Source organism: Pseudomyrmex gracilis, unplaced genomic scaffold, assembly GCF_002006095.1.
Source record: "Pseudomyrmex gracilis isolate BER0280 unplaced genomic scaffold, ASM200609v1 scaffold_166, whole genome shotgun sequence".
NCBI classification, from domain to species: domain Eukaryota; kingdom Metazoa; phylum Arthropoda; class Insecta; order Hymenoptera; family Formicidae; genus Pseudomyrmex; species Pseudomyrmex gracilis.
Genome location: NW_018020750.1, coordinates 204,639 through 224,500, shown reverse-complemented (window position 1 = coordinate 224,500; position 19,862 = coordinate 204,639). Strand labels below are relative to the sequence as shown.

General features: G+C 40.7%; 1 protein-coding gene across 3 annotated transcripts; it reads left to right on the top strand.

Moving 5' to 3' along the window:
* The first annotated feature begins 77 nt into the window (after positions 1-77).
* LOC109857604 (cyclin-dependent kinase 12-like) lies at positions 78-12,546 on the top strand. 3 transcript variants are annotated; one of them, XM_020434087.1, is made up of 9 exons: positions 78-396; positions 2,399-2,431; positions 2,995-3,060; positions 4,282-4,532; positions 4,679-4,949; positions 5,045-5,435; positions 5,611-5,811; positions 6,384-6,490; positions 8,593-9,775. In XM_020434087.1, exons 1-9 carry the CDS (start codon positions 319-321, stop codon positions 9,676-9,678), a joined length of 2,484 nt encoding a protein of 827 aa, XP_020289676.1. In that variant the 5' UTR covers positions 78-318; the 3' UTR covers positions 9,679-9,775. The 3 variants fall into 3 exon arrangements, with proteins under 3 accessions (XP_020289676.1, XP_020289675.1, XP_020289674.1); XM_020434086.1 differs by lacking the exon at positions 6,384-6,490 and having other exon boundaries at positions 4,679-4,943; positions 8,593-12,546; XM_020434085.1 differs by lacking the exon at positions 6,384-6,490 and having other exon boundaries at positions 8,593-12,546.
* The last annotated feature ends 7,316 nt before the right edge of the window (positions 12,547-19,862 follow it).

Here is a 19,862-nt window from a genome sequence, read left to right as displayed (position 1 = left end):
CGCCGCCGCCGCCGCTGCCGCCGCCGCCACCGCCGCCGCCGCCGTTGTTGGTTGTCGTCGTTCGTCGCGCGTGTGAAGTCGATTCGCAGATTCGCGGAGGGGGAGCGCGTGTATGTATGTGTGCGCGCGCGCGCGCGTGTGTGCGCGGTGTGGCGTGTATGTGTTGAGTCTTCGCTGCGTCCTCGTTTGCTCGCGCCTTGACGCATCGGGGATACACACACCGGGGTTACCGCCGCTGACCGCCGCCGCTATCGGCCGCTGTTGCTGATTCCCGAAGAGGACGAAGCTGCGAGAACGGGCCACCTGCTATTACAAAGCATGGAGATATCCAAGAGCCTGCAGGAGGAGATCGTCTCCGTGCAAAACAAACTGCAGAAAGCGATACTCGAGCATCAGGTGAGAAAGAAAGAGAGAAACGATGCTCTGTGTGTGTGTGTGTATGTATGTGTATATATATATATGTATCTGCACGCATGTGTGTCGATAGCGATCGAGAAACAGACCGTCAAGGGGATTAAAAGGTGAAAAGAAGACGCGCGACTATGTGACCACGGAATTTCTATTACGGTTGTTTCTCAGATTATGACACGCAAGTTCTTTTTACATGTGAGGTTTGCGGAGATATTCGCACGGAAAGAGAGAGAGAGATACGAGGCCGGTCTGGCGATAATGCGATAGATCGATCGTTCGAGACTAAACTCGAACGATAGATCCACCACACAACGTCTCTCTTTCTCTTTTCTCCAGTTAATTCAAGCGTGCGTGCGTGCACGCACCTGACTGTTCGCGCGAAAACTTTCGGAATTGCGTGACTCGGCGCGAAGAACCGACGGAAAGTGATTTTGCATCGAAAGTTTCATTTACGACTCCCGAGTATGTTCGTCCTGTTTCGTTTCTCGTACTTGGCGTCTTCGTTGTACATACGCCCTCTCCAATCCGTCTTTCTCGCCTCTCTCTCTCTTTCTCTTTCTCTCTTTCCCTGTCTCTATTTTAGCCATCCGTCTCTTTCTCACTTTACACGCGTATCTTGTGCGCGCGTCGTCGTTAGCTCGACGGAAACTGTCGCGTCCGAGTCGCGAAATTCATCGCCGACTCGAGGAATTAAATTAAAAAGGTGTTTCACACACACCCGAATATATATTAATCTCCGATTTGTTGCGTGAAAACTTGTTGATTGTTTCGCTTGTCTGACAAAAGCAATGACAAAAGTTGTACATCTCCTCCAACGTACCAACCTCCTCCTCCCTATACGCTTCCATTTTCTCGAATAAATATATCAATAACACGCAAAAGTTTTTCACTTGGAGCGTCGAAGACTGACGTTTGGTTTAACAGTTTCGATAAAATTGCTCGAAACCGTGAACAATGAATGATATACGACGCTGTTACGAGGAGTCATGTGTACGGATGAATCGGATTGTCTTCGACGTTACAAAACACACGTTTACCTAACGTTTTAACCATTTATGATCGTTATTGTAACAACGAACGATGATAATATCATTAGGAGAAATTGATTTGTATTCCAGTGAAGACAAACTCTTTCAATTCCCGACGAAATCAATACTTCATGTATTTTATCCGACACAATTTTCCGCAAGGTCGAGAAGAATTTTTTCAACGATGCATGTCTCTGTCTCTGTCTCTCTCTCTCTCTCTCTCTCTCTCTCTCTCTCTTCAATCTTTTCTCTCTTTTTCTTTCTTTGATTCTTTTCTTTCTCCTTCCTCTCTCTTTATTACTAAAATATTACTTTAGAATAAGTATCGACAAACGGTAACGTTAGGTGTTTATTTTATACAATTTGCTTTACACATGATTACAAGGGAAACAGTTATTGCAGATATATATATATATATATATGTATATAATAAAGAATATATGTATTTTTTTATTATATACACAAAATATATATGTAACATATTTGTGTGTGTACTGTGTATGTGTAAAAAAGAAACAACGCTTGTGTGTCGCGGTTTCGTAATCGTTGAACGCGATTTATGTAATCGAAGTTCGCTTATTTTGTTAGAGAGAGACAGGTGCAGTCGATACTCGCGCGCGCGGAGAAGCTTTCCAAGTTTATGCTTGATTTACTTTTCCTGCGAAAATGTTGACAAGATCGTTTTCGCTTACTTTTACGCGCATGCTCCATGCGCGTTTAGCTTTGATTAATCCCCTTTATTTGCGACGAATTATGAGCGACAAAACATCTCCGAAAGTTGTACGATATTGCTTGAATGATTATCTTTGTCGATAATTACTATCTAATAAAAACAAAGGAATAAGAGAGAGTGTGTGTTGATATTTTTATAACTAACACTTTTTTTTAAATATATTTTTGATGAAATATTTAATTATAATCAAGTTGTAATTTAGTTTTTTCTCGTTATTAAATTACAGACGTGCGTGGGAAAGTCGAAGGACGACCCAAATGTGAGTATTTTTGCATTGTATTATTTGCATTGTATTATTGTTTATATTTTTTTTACCTCTATTCATCGCAATGTCTTTTTTTAACTGTCTGACGAAGAAATATGGACGTATTTCTCTCTACGCTGCCCAGCAATAAATCGGTTTCGCGAGAGGAAAAGAAAATTTTCCCCCTTCTCTCTGTGCGCAGCAGTTCTCTTTCCACGCGTCGCGCTGTCCACCACTGTCGGTCGGACTCTCGCGGCTCCGGTAAAACGGAGCGCATAGAAGGAAAAAACCCTTCCCCGCTCGCGCGGAACCGATTTATTTTTCGTGTATGTGTGTATGTGCTACGGCATTACATACAATTACGTATATTTACTGAAAACACGAATCTTTTATTAAGCGATTAAGCGATTTCATTAATTTGTATGTGTTTATTTCTCTAAATATTCCACACAACGCTTACGCACTATATATATATATACATTTATGTATTATTGCACATTAATTATGTCATCTGTTACGTCATTAATATTTCAAGAACAATTCATTTTGTAGTCGTATGATTATTCACCGTGTTACAGAACTCAGCCATTCTTGGCCAAATACAACAGATTCAGCTGCATATCATCTCTTTGGGAAGAAGCCAGGTAAGAAGCGGGGACAACAATTGATTTTCTTCCACATCGCACACACAAAGATTTGCGATGCGATCTATATAATCAGTTTTTATTTTCCAACTCAAGTTATATGAGGTCATGCGATTTCACGTTATAAATCTCTCGATAAATCAATACAGTTATTGAATTGTTTTTATAGTTTGCGTGCGCGCACACACACAGCAGAAATATAAACAACAAAATTATATATTGATCATATATCACACGGTGATGCACCGCTTTAAATTGCAAAAGCTTCGAGATACAAAAAAGAATGTCAATTAAATTTGATTGTATAAAATTTGCGATTGCGACAATTTAATTCTCTTTTGTATACGCAATTTGTACTACTTGTTCCTTTTAACTCGCTTCGGTGCGACATTCTTTTCTTCGATCGCGACGCCGTTGTGCGATAACGCGCGAGATAAATAGTTAGGATGTAACGGACGGAGACAGACGGATAATACGCAGAAGCTGCGAGAGTGGAAAAGCGCGATGCGGAGGGAGAGGTGGGAAGGAGGGTGGTAGAGCGGACGGATGAGCTAGAGAACGGGCGACAATTCAGAAAGAAAGAGCGAGAGCAACTTGGAACGAAGGAAAAGCCGAGAGACAGAGACGGAGGAGTTCAAAATCAATAAAATGTTCTGCGGAAACGTTTTCGGCTCTTTACAAAATGTCACAGCGTCTTCTACACTTGGTTTTTGCATTCTTTCTCAACTTGTTTTTTGTCCCGAGATCTTAATCGATTCTAAAATCATCATTTTTATTTAACAATTATACGTATTTCTTGTTTCTTGCATTCTGCACAAATTAATTTACGCAATACTTAATATGTACATAAATATGTACACTTGCTGACAAAAGTTAAGAAACAAAGTAGTTATTTAAGAACTTTGGTGTACAAGTATATATGTATACCTACATATATATATACATATATATATATACACTACTAAGTGGTCAAAAATTCTGGTGGAGTGATGAAAGTAAATTCAATTTATTCTCCAGAAAATAATGTGCGGCGTCTTACTGGTCAGCGATTTGATGTTAAAAATACTACTTTGTTTCTTAACTTTTCTAAGTAAACATACATAAATTTTGCATAAAATTGTTGATACATAGAATAGTAATTTGTATGCGTTACAGCACACACATGTGCGTGTGGAAATGTGCACGTTATATATTTAATTGTTACTACTTGGTTTTTTGCAGAAGCAAATTGTACAGCGGCTACGTAAAGAAGTGGAAGCGTTCAAGGCGGACAACGCAAACGGATCGAAAATTTCCATACCATCTCTTTTAGGTCTGAACAATAACAATCACATTACAAACAATAACGAGACGAAGCATGAAGCTGCCGTTGAAAATGGATTTGAAACAAAATCTTCCAAAGAAGATTACGAGGAAGTTGTCAGAAATGGCGACGTTCATCGTTCACCCGAACAAGAAAACGATTGTGCAAAGTAAGCATGTGATGCTAATACGAAATGGTATAAAGAAATTTTTTAAAATTAACTTCTAAAATGTTTAATTACAAAATGTTTTTGTTACAATGTTGAAAAAAATTGTAGAATTGTTTTAAATCAGAAGTTTTTTTATCTCTTTGTAGATTATGTCCTAGTTCGGTGGAAACTATCTCCAATGAAGATGACGTCATGGAGATGTCAATGGACGAAAACTCTAACGAGAAGCAAGAAGAAATGCAACAGGAAGAACAAGATGACGCTGAATCAGCGGAACAACAAAGTTTCATGTATATTCTCGGACTTATCACTAAATCGAAATTTATAGAGCTTCAAAATAAGAGAGTAGAAAGAAAGCGTCGCAGCACGGCAAATCCGCAATTTGTGTATTCCATGCTTGAACAACCATCTGTAAGTGTAGGTGTAACTTTTTCTTTGATAGTTTTTTTTTGTAATCATTTGTGCCAATGAAGAAGCAGATTAGCATGGCCTTTTTTTAACGCATATTTTAGAAGCGAAAGAGACATACGTACCTGCAATCCGGAAATGCGCCACATACTCGGCAGACGACAGCGCGTATGAACGGTCCGTCACCACCACCTCTTAGCAAACCTCAGCCAACCAAATCTACCTCAACATCTCCACCAGCTCAAACAGTAACGAAGTCGCTGATTCCAATTCAAAGATCCATCACTAGGCCAAATATTCTCCGGAACACGGACAGCAAAGTCTTCGTGAATAAAAGCAAAGCCGAAGACAATCAAACGCGATCGTCCGTGCCTAGTGCCAAATCAATTCAGTCGATAAGCAATAAGACTGTTCACATACCTGGACTACCGTCTAGCCTGACTATCGAGAGAATCGAAAATGACTCTATCGTGTGCATCTGTTGTAGAAATCCAGGTGAGTAAACATAAACCAATCTCAAACACACAATATAAATTAAATGAAGGTTATATACGTATGTACATGTGTATATGTTATTAGTATATATTACATATTGTTATATTACATATTATATATATATATATATTATCATTAAAAAATGAGGTTTGATTGATGCGCATTTTTTCGATAGGTATATTAACGGTGTGCAAGAATTGCTCAAATAACTATCACATCTCGTGTCACATTCGATCATCGGCTCCAGCCAGAATATGCCCAAAATGTGTATTAACAATGGATGAAGATGAAGATGTAAAGGATGAAGTAGCTGAGATTGAAAGCCAAGTGGAAGAAGAGAACAAATTGCCGCGTTGCAAAAAAGATGAAAAATTCGGTAAATCGTCCTCGGTTTCTCAAAAGAGGAAATCCTCTCCTTACACTAGCACTAAGCGTGTGATTGACAAAAAAGTTCTTGTTCCTACACTCTTAGTACGTCCGTGATAGGCTTATTTCATTTCGCGGCAGCAACTTGACCGGGAGTCATTGATGTTTCCGGATTGTGAGAAAAAATCGGCGATTTTTTTGCTGCCTTCTCAATTGATGGATTGTAAAGATGCGAAACAAAATACGAGAACTAGAACCGAGATAAAGTCACAAAAGTCCGGTAAACCGGCGCAAAGCACCTTATTCTGAATAAGCGTACACGGATTTGTATAACATGAGTCCATAACTTCTAGATTTAACATACAACGAGGTATCGCAGCGTTGCCGCAGACTTAATTGAGTGTAAGCACGCACACACTGAGTAAACGAGAGAGGCAGCCTGCCGGAAGAAGTGTCCGCGTGTGAGACCGGCTTCTCGAATAACGGCCGAAGAATTTGCAATTAAGAAGAACTTTTTGGTCGATCGTCCACGATAGGGCACAAAAAAAACAACCTGTGTATTGAACGCAAAATATCTTGCAGAGGAAAAACAGAGAGAAAGATATGAGCTGCGCGAGCGAAACTCGGATCTGAGAATGCAAGTTTACGAATTGGAAAAACGCTCACAACTACTCGGCCAGTCATTTCAGGTTCGTCCTGTGGCCTGCGTGTAGAGAATTTTATAAACTTTATTTTGGAATGCTTTTGAGTTGATCGTTAACTTATCAATTACAATTTTGCATCCTTTTGCTTTTTTATCCCCATCATCAGAAAAAACCTGCAAGATCTCTGCGTTGGTATTTCTTGTTTTAGTTGTAGGACATTTTTATCTAGACAGATCGATTTTTAACCTTTAAATATATCTTACATGTATCTTTCTGAGAGATAAATCTCTCCGAGAGATAACGTATCAAATCAATTGAAGATCGACTGTTCAAAGATATTTGCTCAATTATTTTAATATATATATATATATATACAGGGTGTCCGACAATTACTTTAACATCTCTCGTAGGCAGGTAGAAAGAGTAAAACTGAGTCGAAAAGTCCTGAACCATTTTTTTCTATTACATATAATAAAGGAGTAATTATTGAATAAATCAAGCCAATCAGCGCCGACCTTTAGCCGGGCTCACGTCAGTGAGCCGCACGGAGCGCTCACGCACACCAGACGTGTAATTCACTGACGTGCGTTCGGCTAAAGGTCGGCGCTGATTGGCTTGATTTATTTAATAATTACTCCTTTATTATATGTAATAGAAAAAAATGGTTCAGGACTTTTTGACTCAGTTTTACTCCTTCTATCTGCCTACGAGAAATGTTAAAGTAATTGTCGGACACTCTGTATATCAGTTAGCTTTATTAAGGCTATCGCACAGCTGTAACCATAAATTGCCGTAGCTGTAACCACAGACGTAGAATATATAGATTGCGTGTTTGGCTGAAAAGATGTCTTTACGGTTGACAGAGACAACATACTTTGAACAGTAACTCTCTCTGTCTCAATGTCTGTGGTGGGATCGGGGCCTGCTGTTTCACACCGCTTAACCTGCCATCATCCCTTAATCTCTTTTATTCCTCTTCATCCCCACTATTTTTCTATCCCCACTTTTCCAATACTATTCTATCAATCAGCGAAGACTTCTTTTTCCCCCACTATTTTTTGCTAGACAAAGCTGAGGCTACAGTTCAACACCAGCTGTCTCTCTCAACGTTGAAGACATTTTTTTAACAAGGCAAAGATAGGGAACGCGCAGTCTATATATTCTAAGTCTATGGCCGTAACGTAAGACATGCCGTAAAGGGCCTTCTACACAATGAGATATTAGTAATAAATCAGAAGTCAGAAGCAAGAAATTGACCAATCACAGTCAAATCACAGAAGAATAATCGATTGTGATTAGTCAATTTCTTGCTTCTGACTTCTGATTTATTACTAATATCTTATTGTAGAAGGCCCTTAAGAATTGACCAATTACGATCGTTTGTACTCGAAAATGGCAACCGTGTGATTCGAAAATTATTAATATACGATTGATTAATTTTTATGGTACGTCTTATGTTACGGCTACGGCAATTTGTGTGCGAATGCCTTTAGGGCATTAATGCCTTTAATGCCCTAAGTAATGAATTTTGTTTTATTAATGCTCTGTGTAATTTATTTTATTCACCGAATTTACATAGAAACATAGAACGCATGATTATCAAAATTCTACACCTTTTGCTTTATTATTTATTATTATTATTATTATTATAGTTGGGAAACGAAAAAGATAAAGTAACATGAAATTAAAAAAAGTCTGTGAATTATTGAGACACATGATAGATTATTGAAAAATAATATTAGAAACTATTGTACAAATATTAATGAATTATTTCATATATATGCAACGCGCCAGATTTTGAGATTTTATGAAGAAATTTTTTTTGAAATAAACATTCTACAAAATATTTGCGATTCTTATTTTGCTAAAACTCATTTTGTACATCGAAAAAACTAAAAGACCGAGAATAGATATTAAGAACGCGATACTATCTGTGATGAATATATTAAAATTTAAAATAGTAAAAATCAAATGAAAAATTGGATCTCTGAAATCAAAATTACAATTTTGGGAAAAATGTGTACATATGTGCTTCTTGAACAATGTAACCACAAGAGTTGAAAACTTACTACATCTCAAATTGGGGATTCCATCAATTCTTTCTCGGTTCAAAGTATTTAATAAAAATTTTCTTCTATTTTTGATAGTTACAGCAGCGCTTGCACCAGGAGCTATTGGGAAAACAAGAGAAGACACAGAAGTCAATAAAACGACTAGTGGATTTCATAAAGTTGATACAAGCCAGAAAAAACACATCCTCTCCAGTACCTTCGGCGTCAACCAGTTGTCCGCCTCAACCTTCCTCATCCCGATCGCCCCAAACAACACCTCCACCTCAATCGTCGACCAATCAGAAAGCGGCAAATTCACTCCCGTCGTCGATACCGAACAACGACAGCAAGACATCGTGTCCCGCAACTCTCACGATCTCTACCAGCATTCACGATCGAGCATCACCTACGTTCAAGCAAGAGATCAAATGCCTTGCTCCTACCAATTGTCCAGTAGCGCCGTCCAGCAAGAAAAACATCAATCATATCTCATTGTCAAAGCAGTCGAACCGACTGGGAGGTGCAATCAGCCTAGTGACGGTGAAACCGACGACCAAAACCACTCTACCACCACTCGCTCAAGTAACAACCTTCAGCTCTTCTCAGGCCAAGGCATCACCCGGTGCAACGACATCCGTAAAAAGCAAATCAGTCAAGGAGTCCCATCGCTACACCGTGTCCCTTTACCAAAACTGTCAAATTCTCCTGCCGAGAACTTCTATCACTTGGACCGAGCGACCTTCAATGGCAGAAAGCCCTGGGCCAAGCTCACACGTGGAAAACTCTGTATCAATCAGTCAGCCAGACTCGCCACAGAGAACGTATTGTCTTTCTACAGCGACGCCGAAAACAACGATGACGAGCAAGTACAGCACCGACCAAAGTCAACCGGATCAGCAGAAGAGACAGGAGCAGCAGCGAACTTCGACAGTCGTAGTAAACACGGAACAAGAGCCAGCACTCTCATGCACACAATTTTCTCAAACTGTAACAAGCCCTATACCATCACCAGTCGTGTACGCGAGTCACGAAGCTTCGGCCCAAACGACCGAGACTATCCGCTCCTCCGACAGCAGCTCTGCCGCGCAGTGCACGAATTTGAATCCCGAGAACAATCAGACGATAAGCCAGCAACAGTCCAGCTCCAGCGGCGCGCTCTCACGAGATTCTTCGAGCACGTGAAATTGGAAGAAGCGCATATATCAGCGCCACTTGGAACAAAGCTAGCATCTCAGGACGAAGTCAATGACGATATTTCCCGAGAAAACACGCGCATCGATGACGGTGGTGCCGTTGCTGAAACTCCACTGTTGACGTCGTACGACGATCTGGACCGAAATCATGTGGTCGTCCGCTGGACAGAAAACTACCGTGACGATGGCAACGCCACCAACAACAAGTCGCCCGTCCATCATTCCTCGGACGTAGCCTTAACACATTCCGGCGATCTCGCCGGCTACGAGCTTGATCGCGATAACGCACAAGTCGATCTTCGATCGAACGATCAATCGGCGGCGTTCCGCGCTCTCTCGCTGCGTTTCGCACAAAGCAATCCGTGTACCCGTGTGGAACTTTCCAGTAAGGTTTCTGTTCCTGATGATAAGGCTGACACCGAGAGACAAGACTTATCCAGTGGTAGGCGATCGAAAAGCAGAAGTAGTAGCACCAGCAGCAGTGGCCATAGCGACACCCCCGAACAAGCAATGAACAGTGCGAGTGACCTCTTGAATGAATACGAACTTTTGGATCTTGACGTTATCTCTCCACGTGAAACGGTGGAGGAAGAGGAAGACGAGGAGGAGGAGGAGGAGGAGGAAGAGGAAGAGGAAGAGGAGGAGGAGGAGGAGGAGGAGGAGCCACGCGAATCTCTGATGGTGCGTGAGCCTGATCACGGTGACGCCACCACTGGCTAGACATAGTTAGGCTAATTATATTGACCTTGTGTTAAAGTACGTTTCGCAATTAAAAAATTTGTGGAGAGAGTCTCGGCGATGCGTTTTTCGTAAAATTCTCTCAAAAGAAAACCACCGTGTGTGCTTTTGCGCAAATCGATTTTCAACAAAAAACCAATTATATAGCGCTTACGTCACGATCATGTATTCTAGAAATATTTTATGGCGACATTCTTGTCAAGCTCTCGTGTCAATCGCCTGCATGATCGCGCATATATCCCGAAATTAACATAATTTGTATATATCGATTCTTCTGTAATTAATTATCTTAAATCAAACAAAGTCGTGGCGACTCTACTATTTTTTCTGCTATTTAATTTTGTACGTATTTTTTTGCAGAACGAATCGTTACTTCCTACGTATAAATTACACAAGTGTCACACATACGAGATTCTTAATTTATTGCACAGAGGTCATGACACTTAGAAAAAAGTCATGTTCTTTGTGGCCATCAAATATTCACATATAAGGTAAAAACTTTGAAACCGAAAGAATCCTTTAACTAAAGGGAGAAACATGTGAAGTTTTGAAAACTGTCTCTCTTCTAAAATTGGCGTTTTAAAGTTACGGGATTGACGTAACTCCAAAATGCAAATTTATATACGTAGGGAGTGACGAAATTATCGCCACTATGTTTCGTTACGTGTTTGTTTGTTTGTTTTTTTTTTTTTTTTTGTTCTATTACATATCAAAGTCTATTAGTGATGCAAATGTATTTTTTTGTCAGTTACATTTCTCTGTACTTACTGACAAAAAAAAACAAATCTGTAGAAAGTTGATTGGTAACCGCAACTGAGTGGTTAAAGAATTTAATCGCGTTCTTGTTTCTCATTGATTTACATAACTCGTGCAATGATTTCCGTTACAAAATATAGAGAAGTCGCCGGAAAAAATTTACTATACTTTTTTTTTTCATTAAATTATTAATCGCGTTCGTACATATAAAAAGGAGCATGTATATATATCGGGAAACCAATGTTTTTAGTCAAGTGTGAGAAATCACGCATCAACATTACATTGCCGCAGACACGTTGGTGACTAAACAAATACGATAATTGATGTCACACAGGTGTGATGCTAATGAGAGAAAATTGTTTTTTTTTTTTTTTTGTTTTTTTTTCTGTACATTTCGTATGTGTATATATATCTTGTATTTGTGATTCTATGAATAGAGAAACAAGTACATATCCGAGATTTTGCGTAATATTAACGTTTAGAGAAAGAAAGCCTAACTATATACGTGAATCAAGTCATATTACCATACTGCCTTAATAGTGATGTAAACGTGGTTCTTTGTAAAAAGAGAGAGAGAAAAGAAACAAACCGGCAATCAGAAAGTTATGCGCATCCCAGTAAAACTACACAAACGTGTGTGACGTGTAATCTCGATGATTGAGGAAACGTTGAATGAAACAATACGGTTTATAATCAAATCCTCGTTACCATAATTGAAAATGTAGATATTAAGAGTCGTCGAGTCCCATAGAGAGAGAGAGAAAGAAAGAGAGAGAGACTCGATCAGAATCTATTGTTCCGTTTCTCACAAAAGTTGTATCCTTGCCGAAAAGAGTTACAAGAAGAGAGAGAAACAGAGAGACAGAGAAAGAAAGTTAAAAGAGTGAAAAGGGAAAGAAGATTTATGTACGCGTATGAATGATTGCTACGTTTTTTCTTTTTGGTACAACTTCGATGTTTGACAATGAATGAATTTTAATGCGATAGTGATTTTTTTCGCTTCAATGAACCGATCTGTGATCTTTTGCAATGTTCTGCAAACAGAGTCCAGAATTGACCGTTTGAAGGATACAAGTACTTCGATAAAAAATATCGATACTATTATTATTATCATTATTATATAATTATTACATTATTATTGCTTAAAAATACGATAGTAATTTTTAAGTTCGACGAGCCATATTAATTATTTATTTCATATTAATGTTAAGTTCTTTTAAGGGCGTTATCGCTGCCGGTTTGCTCGAAATATTTAAGTATTGTATAAAAGTAAGGAAAAAGTTGTTATGCAATTGTAGGCAACGGAGAAAGTGAGATCGAAATTCGTATTTTTTATGAAATAAAAAAAACCGCTGAAATAGCATACACTTTTGTGCACGTGCTCTTCTCAAGTGTAGATCGAAGAGTCTGCAATCCATTTGTTTTTTCTTCAACACATTACGTACTGCCCCAAAAATCATATCCTACCTAATTACCTTTATCCTGTCATACAAGTGAAAACTGTTACGTACTACGTAGAAAAAACAAACTCTTTCACTTCCTTTCGGACCGGATTTTTTTTGTTTTGTGTGAGATTTTAAAACTGAGGCAGAGTATCGAGCAACCGTGTGTACCCGTCCGAATCGCGAACGGGGATCCCGTTGAAAAATGGCTAAAACCGCCGGTGATGTGCAGGGAGTGCGGCAAGAGTTACTGACTTGGACAAACAATCGGCTAATGACATGTAAATATGGCGGAGCTAATCAAGCGGCTGTGCCAACAGGCCACGGGAAGAGAGTACGACGGTGTGTGCGGGGCGTGCACACCGAGGTCTCTCTCGCGAGGGAGCGAGCAGAGCGAGTATTCGATACCCCCGATGTATTTGCGCCCTCCCCCTCCCTCCCGACCTGCGCACATGCATCGCGCTGTAGCAACGCGCGCGTACATATTTAATGGTTGCACGTTAATTGCGCTCTGTTTGCCCATTCCCCATTCTACGCTCCATCTACACGTCCACCTGCATTCTCTTCACCCTTTCCGTGCCGCAATTCTCCTTTGTTAGCGTGCGTGCGTGCGCGCGCTGCCGCGCGCGGTTCGATTTTAATCAATTCACCTCGAGCACCTAGTTGGTTCACGCTCGAAATCCCACGGAAACCTACTTTCGCGCATCATATTGAATGCACTCATTTCCGCGTTTACCATAACGAATTTCCAGCCTGCCGGTAAACGTGCGATCTCGCGCGGATACGCAGTTATTTTCAACGGGGGGAGAGAGAGAGAGAGAAATAGGCTGCGTGCGGGCGGGAGTTCGAATGCGAACGATGAGAGAATTTCATCCGGATTAAATTAGATCTGGAAGGCATCGGGAAATGTGAGGGGATGCGCGCATCATCACCACCACCACCACCACCACGCGTATACACAAGCTCGCAAACGACAAAGAATACGTTATTGTTCAAAGTCCTTTAATTATTTTCTTTTGCATCATAAAAGAGAAGAATCAGAAATGAGAAGTCTTGTTCTCCATAAAACATATTTTTTACACTACTTTGCTTTTTCTTCTCTTTAAACGTGTACTTGCTTTACGAGAAACGAGCTAATTAGAAAATTCTTTTTTTTTTCTCTTGCGCACTCTAATAAAATAAAAAACATATATATACCGCAAATCTGGCATCGCATTTCTATGTTGTTGCGAACAAACGAAGAGATTTGTTATTTTCGCATATCTCGATGCCGTTCGAGTTTCGCCATTCGGCGCAAAATTGTGGCGTTTTCCAGCGTGGCGAGCTAAAACGCCGAGTAACTCATTTACCGGAAACAATTGTCCGTAAAATTGATTCGCGTACGGTTCTTGCACCCGTGTGGGTGCAAGGATTCGATCGCGCGCGGGATTCGTCGCGGCGTCGAATTTCGGACATCGAATTTTTCGGAGACTGTGTGCTCGTTACGTGCCTCGCTTGCGATCCTGACGTTAATTGTCCGTTAAGCGGGTTGAAACGCGCGCGCGCGTGTCGTTGTCCTGCAGGAGCCCGCATGGAGGTTGACGAACATCCTCTCTGGGATCGTACGCTGGGAGAGACAAACGAACGCCGTGTAGGATGGACAGGTGGGGGGAGGGGGAGAGGGAAGAGCGGGAGAGAGAGCTCCAAAGAAATTTTAATCAAGCCGATCCCACGTTTGTGTGTGTGTGTGTGAGTGGGTGGCTGGTTGGCTTCGTGCGTCGCTTACGCGCGCGCGTGTGTATGTGGATATGTATGTGTGTGTGTGTGTGTGTGTGTGTACGCAGACGCGCACTCGCCTCCAGTTCCGCGGTAAATTACACATACGGGTTCCATTACCGGACCTCGTTACTTTGGAATCGAAAGCCTCGGCATCTCTCCCGGCCACCGATGTTTCCCGGTGCTACGGAGGAATCGATATCTTCCAATAGCGGGGAGCTATCAAGCGCCGTTTAGCGACGTTCGGCGAAGAGCGCAAGCGAAAGAGAGTCGCGGAGAAACGTCGTTTTTTTTTTTTTACGAAATTCGCTAGAATTAATAGAAAACGGAACATGTAAATTAGCGCGCGTGTTGACTTCTGACAAAATTACCTTGGAATTGTTACGATATTAATTTACTCGCACAAGTGTACGTGCGCGCGAAAGAGAGAAATAATGTGCGCTTGGACACAAGTTAAAGTTATCCCGGAAAAGAAAAGCGTAACGGGAGAAAACGCGAAGGGAACACAGACATGGCTCCCTTTATATATATATATATATATACATCCTTTACAATCCTTTAACGATGACACATTACTTCCGAGTCTTCCCAATGGTCGCAATTCCGGCTACGTTACTGTCACTTAGCGAGCAAAGTCGCGAATCTGTCTCGAAGGAGACCGACGAGTAATCTTCTCTCAAGATTCACTCCGAAAGACCGAGTCACAGAGGTTCTACGTGTATATGTTTGCAATTTTTATATTGCGTGTCAAGAGAGAGATATTAATTAAATAGTAACAGTAACTTAGTTACTTCAGCTTAGGCCAAGAAGAGAACTTGGTCCACAACAAGAGAGATTAATTTATAGACTATTGGAACATTTGATTAAAAATGATCAATTTGCGAAAGAATCTGTTTTAAATATCTCGCAACGTAAAAAAAAACAGAAAATTCTTCAATGTCACTACCGTTTTAAGTTTTTCTTCTCAAGTTGTCGCTTCTTAGTGCAATTCCAAACTCCCCGCGTGTGACGGGAAATTATTCGAAAACAACGGTGCCGGCCATTTGAAATTGCAAGCGATAATCAAGGTGAGAGCAGCGTTCTCTCGAAGATATTTGCTAAGTTTTTCTCAAGATATAACTGCGCAACTGCGAAGGGAAAGGATAAGAGCGACTAAAAGATAAGGGTGTGAGCTGAAGAATAGGAGGTGGGGTCCTTAGTGGCGTGTCGTCCTTCTCTTCTTCTACATCGTTTCCTTCCAGGCGCGGGCAAGTGCGACCGATGAGACGGACCGGCGAACGGTTAGTTAAGGAACACGAGAAAGCACTTCTGGATCACTCTCGGCGCTCGCGTCCCTCCCTCCGCGAGCATCGTCTCGGATACGAAGATACGATCGACTCTCCCCATAGATATCATCTCGTGCATATAATACGTCAATTTCACGCGCGTTCGTCGACACATGTGACGAAGACTGTATACTTTCGTCTTATTATTATTCTTTGGTCCGCTTTTACCTCTTGGTGGTTTTATTTGTTGCTCGAAACATCGAATCGTCTATAGTTACTCTCGAAATAATTAGTAGAGACAAATCTCTTAGTTTACGTTTTCACATTGTTCAACTCATTTTCGATAATTTCCGATCATATCCGCGAGACTGTGTTACGAGTATCATCGAGTTACATAAAAGAGAAAAGTCGGGAAGAAAGAGCGATTCTTCGAAGAGAAGAATCCTGACGGCGAGTCGTTCGTCGTCTCATCCTTTTTCGTTCTGTCGGCGGATTTTTCTGCGGCGCGCGCCTTTTTCGCGCGAAACCGAACTCAGAAGCGATGCATCATAATCAGGCGGTCAACTTACTTAGTCCGGAGTGCTGCGCGCTTAAGTTAATTAGCTAATTACTAATTTTAATCGGATGACGTATGCGCATCTCGAGGGATACAAGCAAACCCTCTTAGCTGGGGGATAGCTCACCTCCCCCTAACTCCTCGCACACTCTCACGCAAACGCGCGCACACACACATATACATATCGCCTCTCTCTCTCTTTCCCTCTCTCTCTCTCTCTTTTCTCACCCTCTCCTTTCGACTTCGCTATCCCCTGTCGTATATGTCCGACGGAGTAATTCCACGGTCTAAGTAATTTAACTAAAACTTCTCGGACATTTTTCCACCATTTTCGACCGTCGAGACTCCCTCTCTTCCTTTCTCGTCCCGGTGCGTTGCGCGAGCGTTCGTTTGTCGCGAACGCGCAATTTCTCGGTCTTTGTTGACCGGACGTGTACGACGTCCGAGAACGTTTTATTCAGGCAACGAGCGGGGCAACTCTTATGCGCGCGTAAGAGAACCGTCGAATATGAAAATAAAAACCGTTTTCCGTGTTTTGCGAAAAAATCGCAGTAATTACGTCGCTTGTGAAAAAGACTCGTGAGGAACAAAAACAAACAAAAAAAACAAAAAAAAAGACGAAATAAGACGAGTCGCGGAGAGAATCTGACTATGTCTCTTTGACGGTGTTTTAATTAATATCAATGTAACGTCGATGTGTATCGCGTTAGGGTCTTATTTTGTAAAGCTGCAAATACAGAAAGAGAGAGAGAGAAGGAGAGCAAGCCGATAGTGTTCCGAGAAAAGATGGAAAAAAAAAAAAAAAGAAATCTGGACGAGAGAGCGGTCAGGGCGAGGAGATAGTAAAATCTAGACTCGTTTCGTTAACGAGACACGGGTACGATTACAAGGGGATAACGACCGCCCTTGGAAAAACATCGAGCCAGACCGCTGGACATCGCGCGCGGCGCGCGGTCTTTTATCATCACTCGGCCGCGTCGATAATGCGCCGTTGTTAACGCGTCTGAATTCAATATCTAGCAGTCGACAAATTGGCAAGGAAAAGGAGGGGAAAACGGAGAAAAGCTGTCCACATGAAACACAGCGTTGCGTCGTTTATTAATAACAACGATAACGCATCTGCGGCGAGTGCGCGTATAAGCTTTCGCGATTTCCGTCGCGCCACTTACACGGGAGAAAAACACCGGCCGGCCGCGCTGTGCGCGCTTGCTCGCCAATGAGATGGGAATTAATTAATCGAGGATAAAGCAAACGAGAAAGATTGCGAAGAAGAGAATGATCCTGGATATCGGCGAAAAGAATGAAGCTGATGTATGAATAAACGTTAAAAATTCCGCCTGTCGTTCTTTCTTACGTGTTCTCGGCCAAATCGGCACTCGTGAATATTGAAATATTCTGAAATGGAATTAAATATTTATCAATGGTTTCTCAAATTGTTAATTAATGACAAAACACAGAATTCTAAAAAAAATAACAATAATTTCAACAAATATTAAATTCTATCTTAACCCCTTCTAGATCTCAAAAATGACGATTAGTTGGACAGACTGAATCTGTGAGACTCACTTTAAAATCAAATATCTCCCCGAAAAATCAATATTTTTTAAATTTTGTTATTTAAAATCAAAAGTTTGAACACAATTCTGCGTCAAAAAAACCTCGGTGAAAAAAACAAATTGAAAAAATCTCTAGTAATTTCGAAGATAGAGTAAAAGACTGTTACTGTCACCCGAACAATGAACTCTAGCGTCATTGCATTGTTTTTTTATTATTTATTTATCAAAAACGTGTTCTTTTTTTTATCTGTTATCATTCCATGTTTTTAATATAAGAAAAAAATTATACGTCGCTCAAAATCTCTACTTTTATTTATAATTTCAATAATATTAAAAAAGAACGGTGTGAAAACTGTCACTCCTAAAATCTAGTGTTGACCTAATTAGCGGCACTCTAATTTAAAAAAGGGGCATATGTAACATAAAATTAAAAAAAAAAAACAGAATTTCCTGTTTTTTAGTATTTTAAATCAAATAGCTTAAGGTAACGCGGTAATTAGGCAAATGATAGTAATTAAGTCTTTTACCCTACAAGCGTTTAAGAAAAAACTAATTTTTGCTAAAGACGCGCTAATGCGCAATTTTTAAGTAGGTCTGAAAAGATCCATGTCTGTCCGCGAAAGGTTAATAAAATTTTTCAAAAGTCTCTCCTAAGAAATTTTTTTCAATGAACAAAATTCCCTGAATAAATTTCAGATTTGCAAATTTGTCCAGATAATAAACAGTTCTTGATAATTGTTCTGACGTTTGCATAATTTTCATTTATCTGATTTTAATAGTGATCCGACTGCGAGAGCTGACGCGTGCAGTGTCGAGCAGGGGAGAAAGGGCCGTAATAATTAGGGAATCTATAGTCGCATGGAGTCAGCTAGAGCGATCGAGTTGCGCGGACTATCTATTCAGCGTCATGCTGTTTGTGTTTGGTTGTATCACGTAGCAATCTGACCACGTGTTAAACCGCACCGGACGAAAGAACATTTTGGAAACGCGTAATTTCGTCAATTTTACGACGAATTTCAAGCGATAGTTTTTCTTAATAAAAACCAGATAGTGCGAACCGTTAATTATCTTTAAGTAAGCATCCCGACAATTAGTAGACGCAGATAACGCGCGCGCATCATTCTCTGGCACATTACATCGCGTAGGAAGCTTCTATCCGCTTCGTTAATGAGACAGATTATTCGCGCCGGTTCGACTGACAAGAAAACTAACGAGAGTGTGCATAGGAAATGGTTTGTCGCGTTTGCATACTGATAGCACGGGTAGCGTCCCCAGCTGGACAGATAAGTGCATCTGTCAATGACGTCCGTCTCTCCTCTATGTTTTTGCAAGAGTGAAGATGTTGGAATCCATAATTTTGTTATGTAAAATACACATCAAAATAACCAAAAAAAAAAAAAAAAAAACAAAAACAAAAGATGACAAGTTGACCGGAAGTGTCTTTATATATTTTTGCATACGTTAAACGTTGTATTATCATAAATTGAAAAAAACAATAGCGTTCTGCGAAGTTTGATAGATATAAGGGCAGCACATATATAGGTAGATAGAATAAAATTTGTTACGTTTTCGAACCAAAGATATTCTCACAGAGATGGAAATTCGAGAAGGTACCGAAAAGGTATCGGAAAGATACGTGCGTGTATATCGGAATTGACATGTATATGTAAAAACGTGGCGTACAGAATACAAAAATAAAAGCGCGACCGGTCAATGTCGAGCAGCAATCGAGGGGTGAGCAGAAGAAGATTCTCACGCGAGTGGCGCTTTCTTCGGGTTGGCAATCCTTCACAGTTAACGCCCCTAATCGTATTCATTAAAGTGCTCTCAATGCTTTTACACGGCTCTCAAGCTTCGCCACCACTTTCTCGCTCCCGCTTCTCACAAACGCTTCTGGCTCTCGCCCCCTCTCGTCGTGGTTCTTCCGCCTTACCGCCTCCACTTTCAGCGCCCAAGATTTCGAGCGGATTCCTTCCTCTCAGCCTCACTTCTCCCTTTCTCTTTCTTTCTCCTTTTTCTCTCTCTCTCTCTCTCGCTCGATAGGTTAAATAAAATCTCTCCTTCTCTCTATTTTTCTTCCGCGCTACATTTCGCCAGGGCCCTCC

What these genes read in the sequence shown, in the direction of transcription:
- LOC109857604 (XM_020434085.1), top strand. Translation starts at nt 319, where the DNA reads ATGGAGATATCCAAGAGCCTGCAGGAGGAGATCGTCTCCGTGCAAAAC. An exon ending in AAGCGATACTCGAGCATCAG is followed by an intron (nt 397 to 2,398) that starts GTGAGAAAGAAA and finishes ATTAAATTACAG; the next exon opens with ACGTGCGTGGGAAAGTCGAA. An exon ending in AGTCGAAGGACGACCCAAAT is followed by an intron (nt 2,432 to 2,994) that starts GTGAGTATTTTT and finishes ACCGTGTTACAG; the next exon opens with AACTCAGCCATTCTTGGCCA.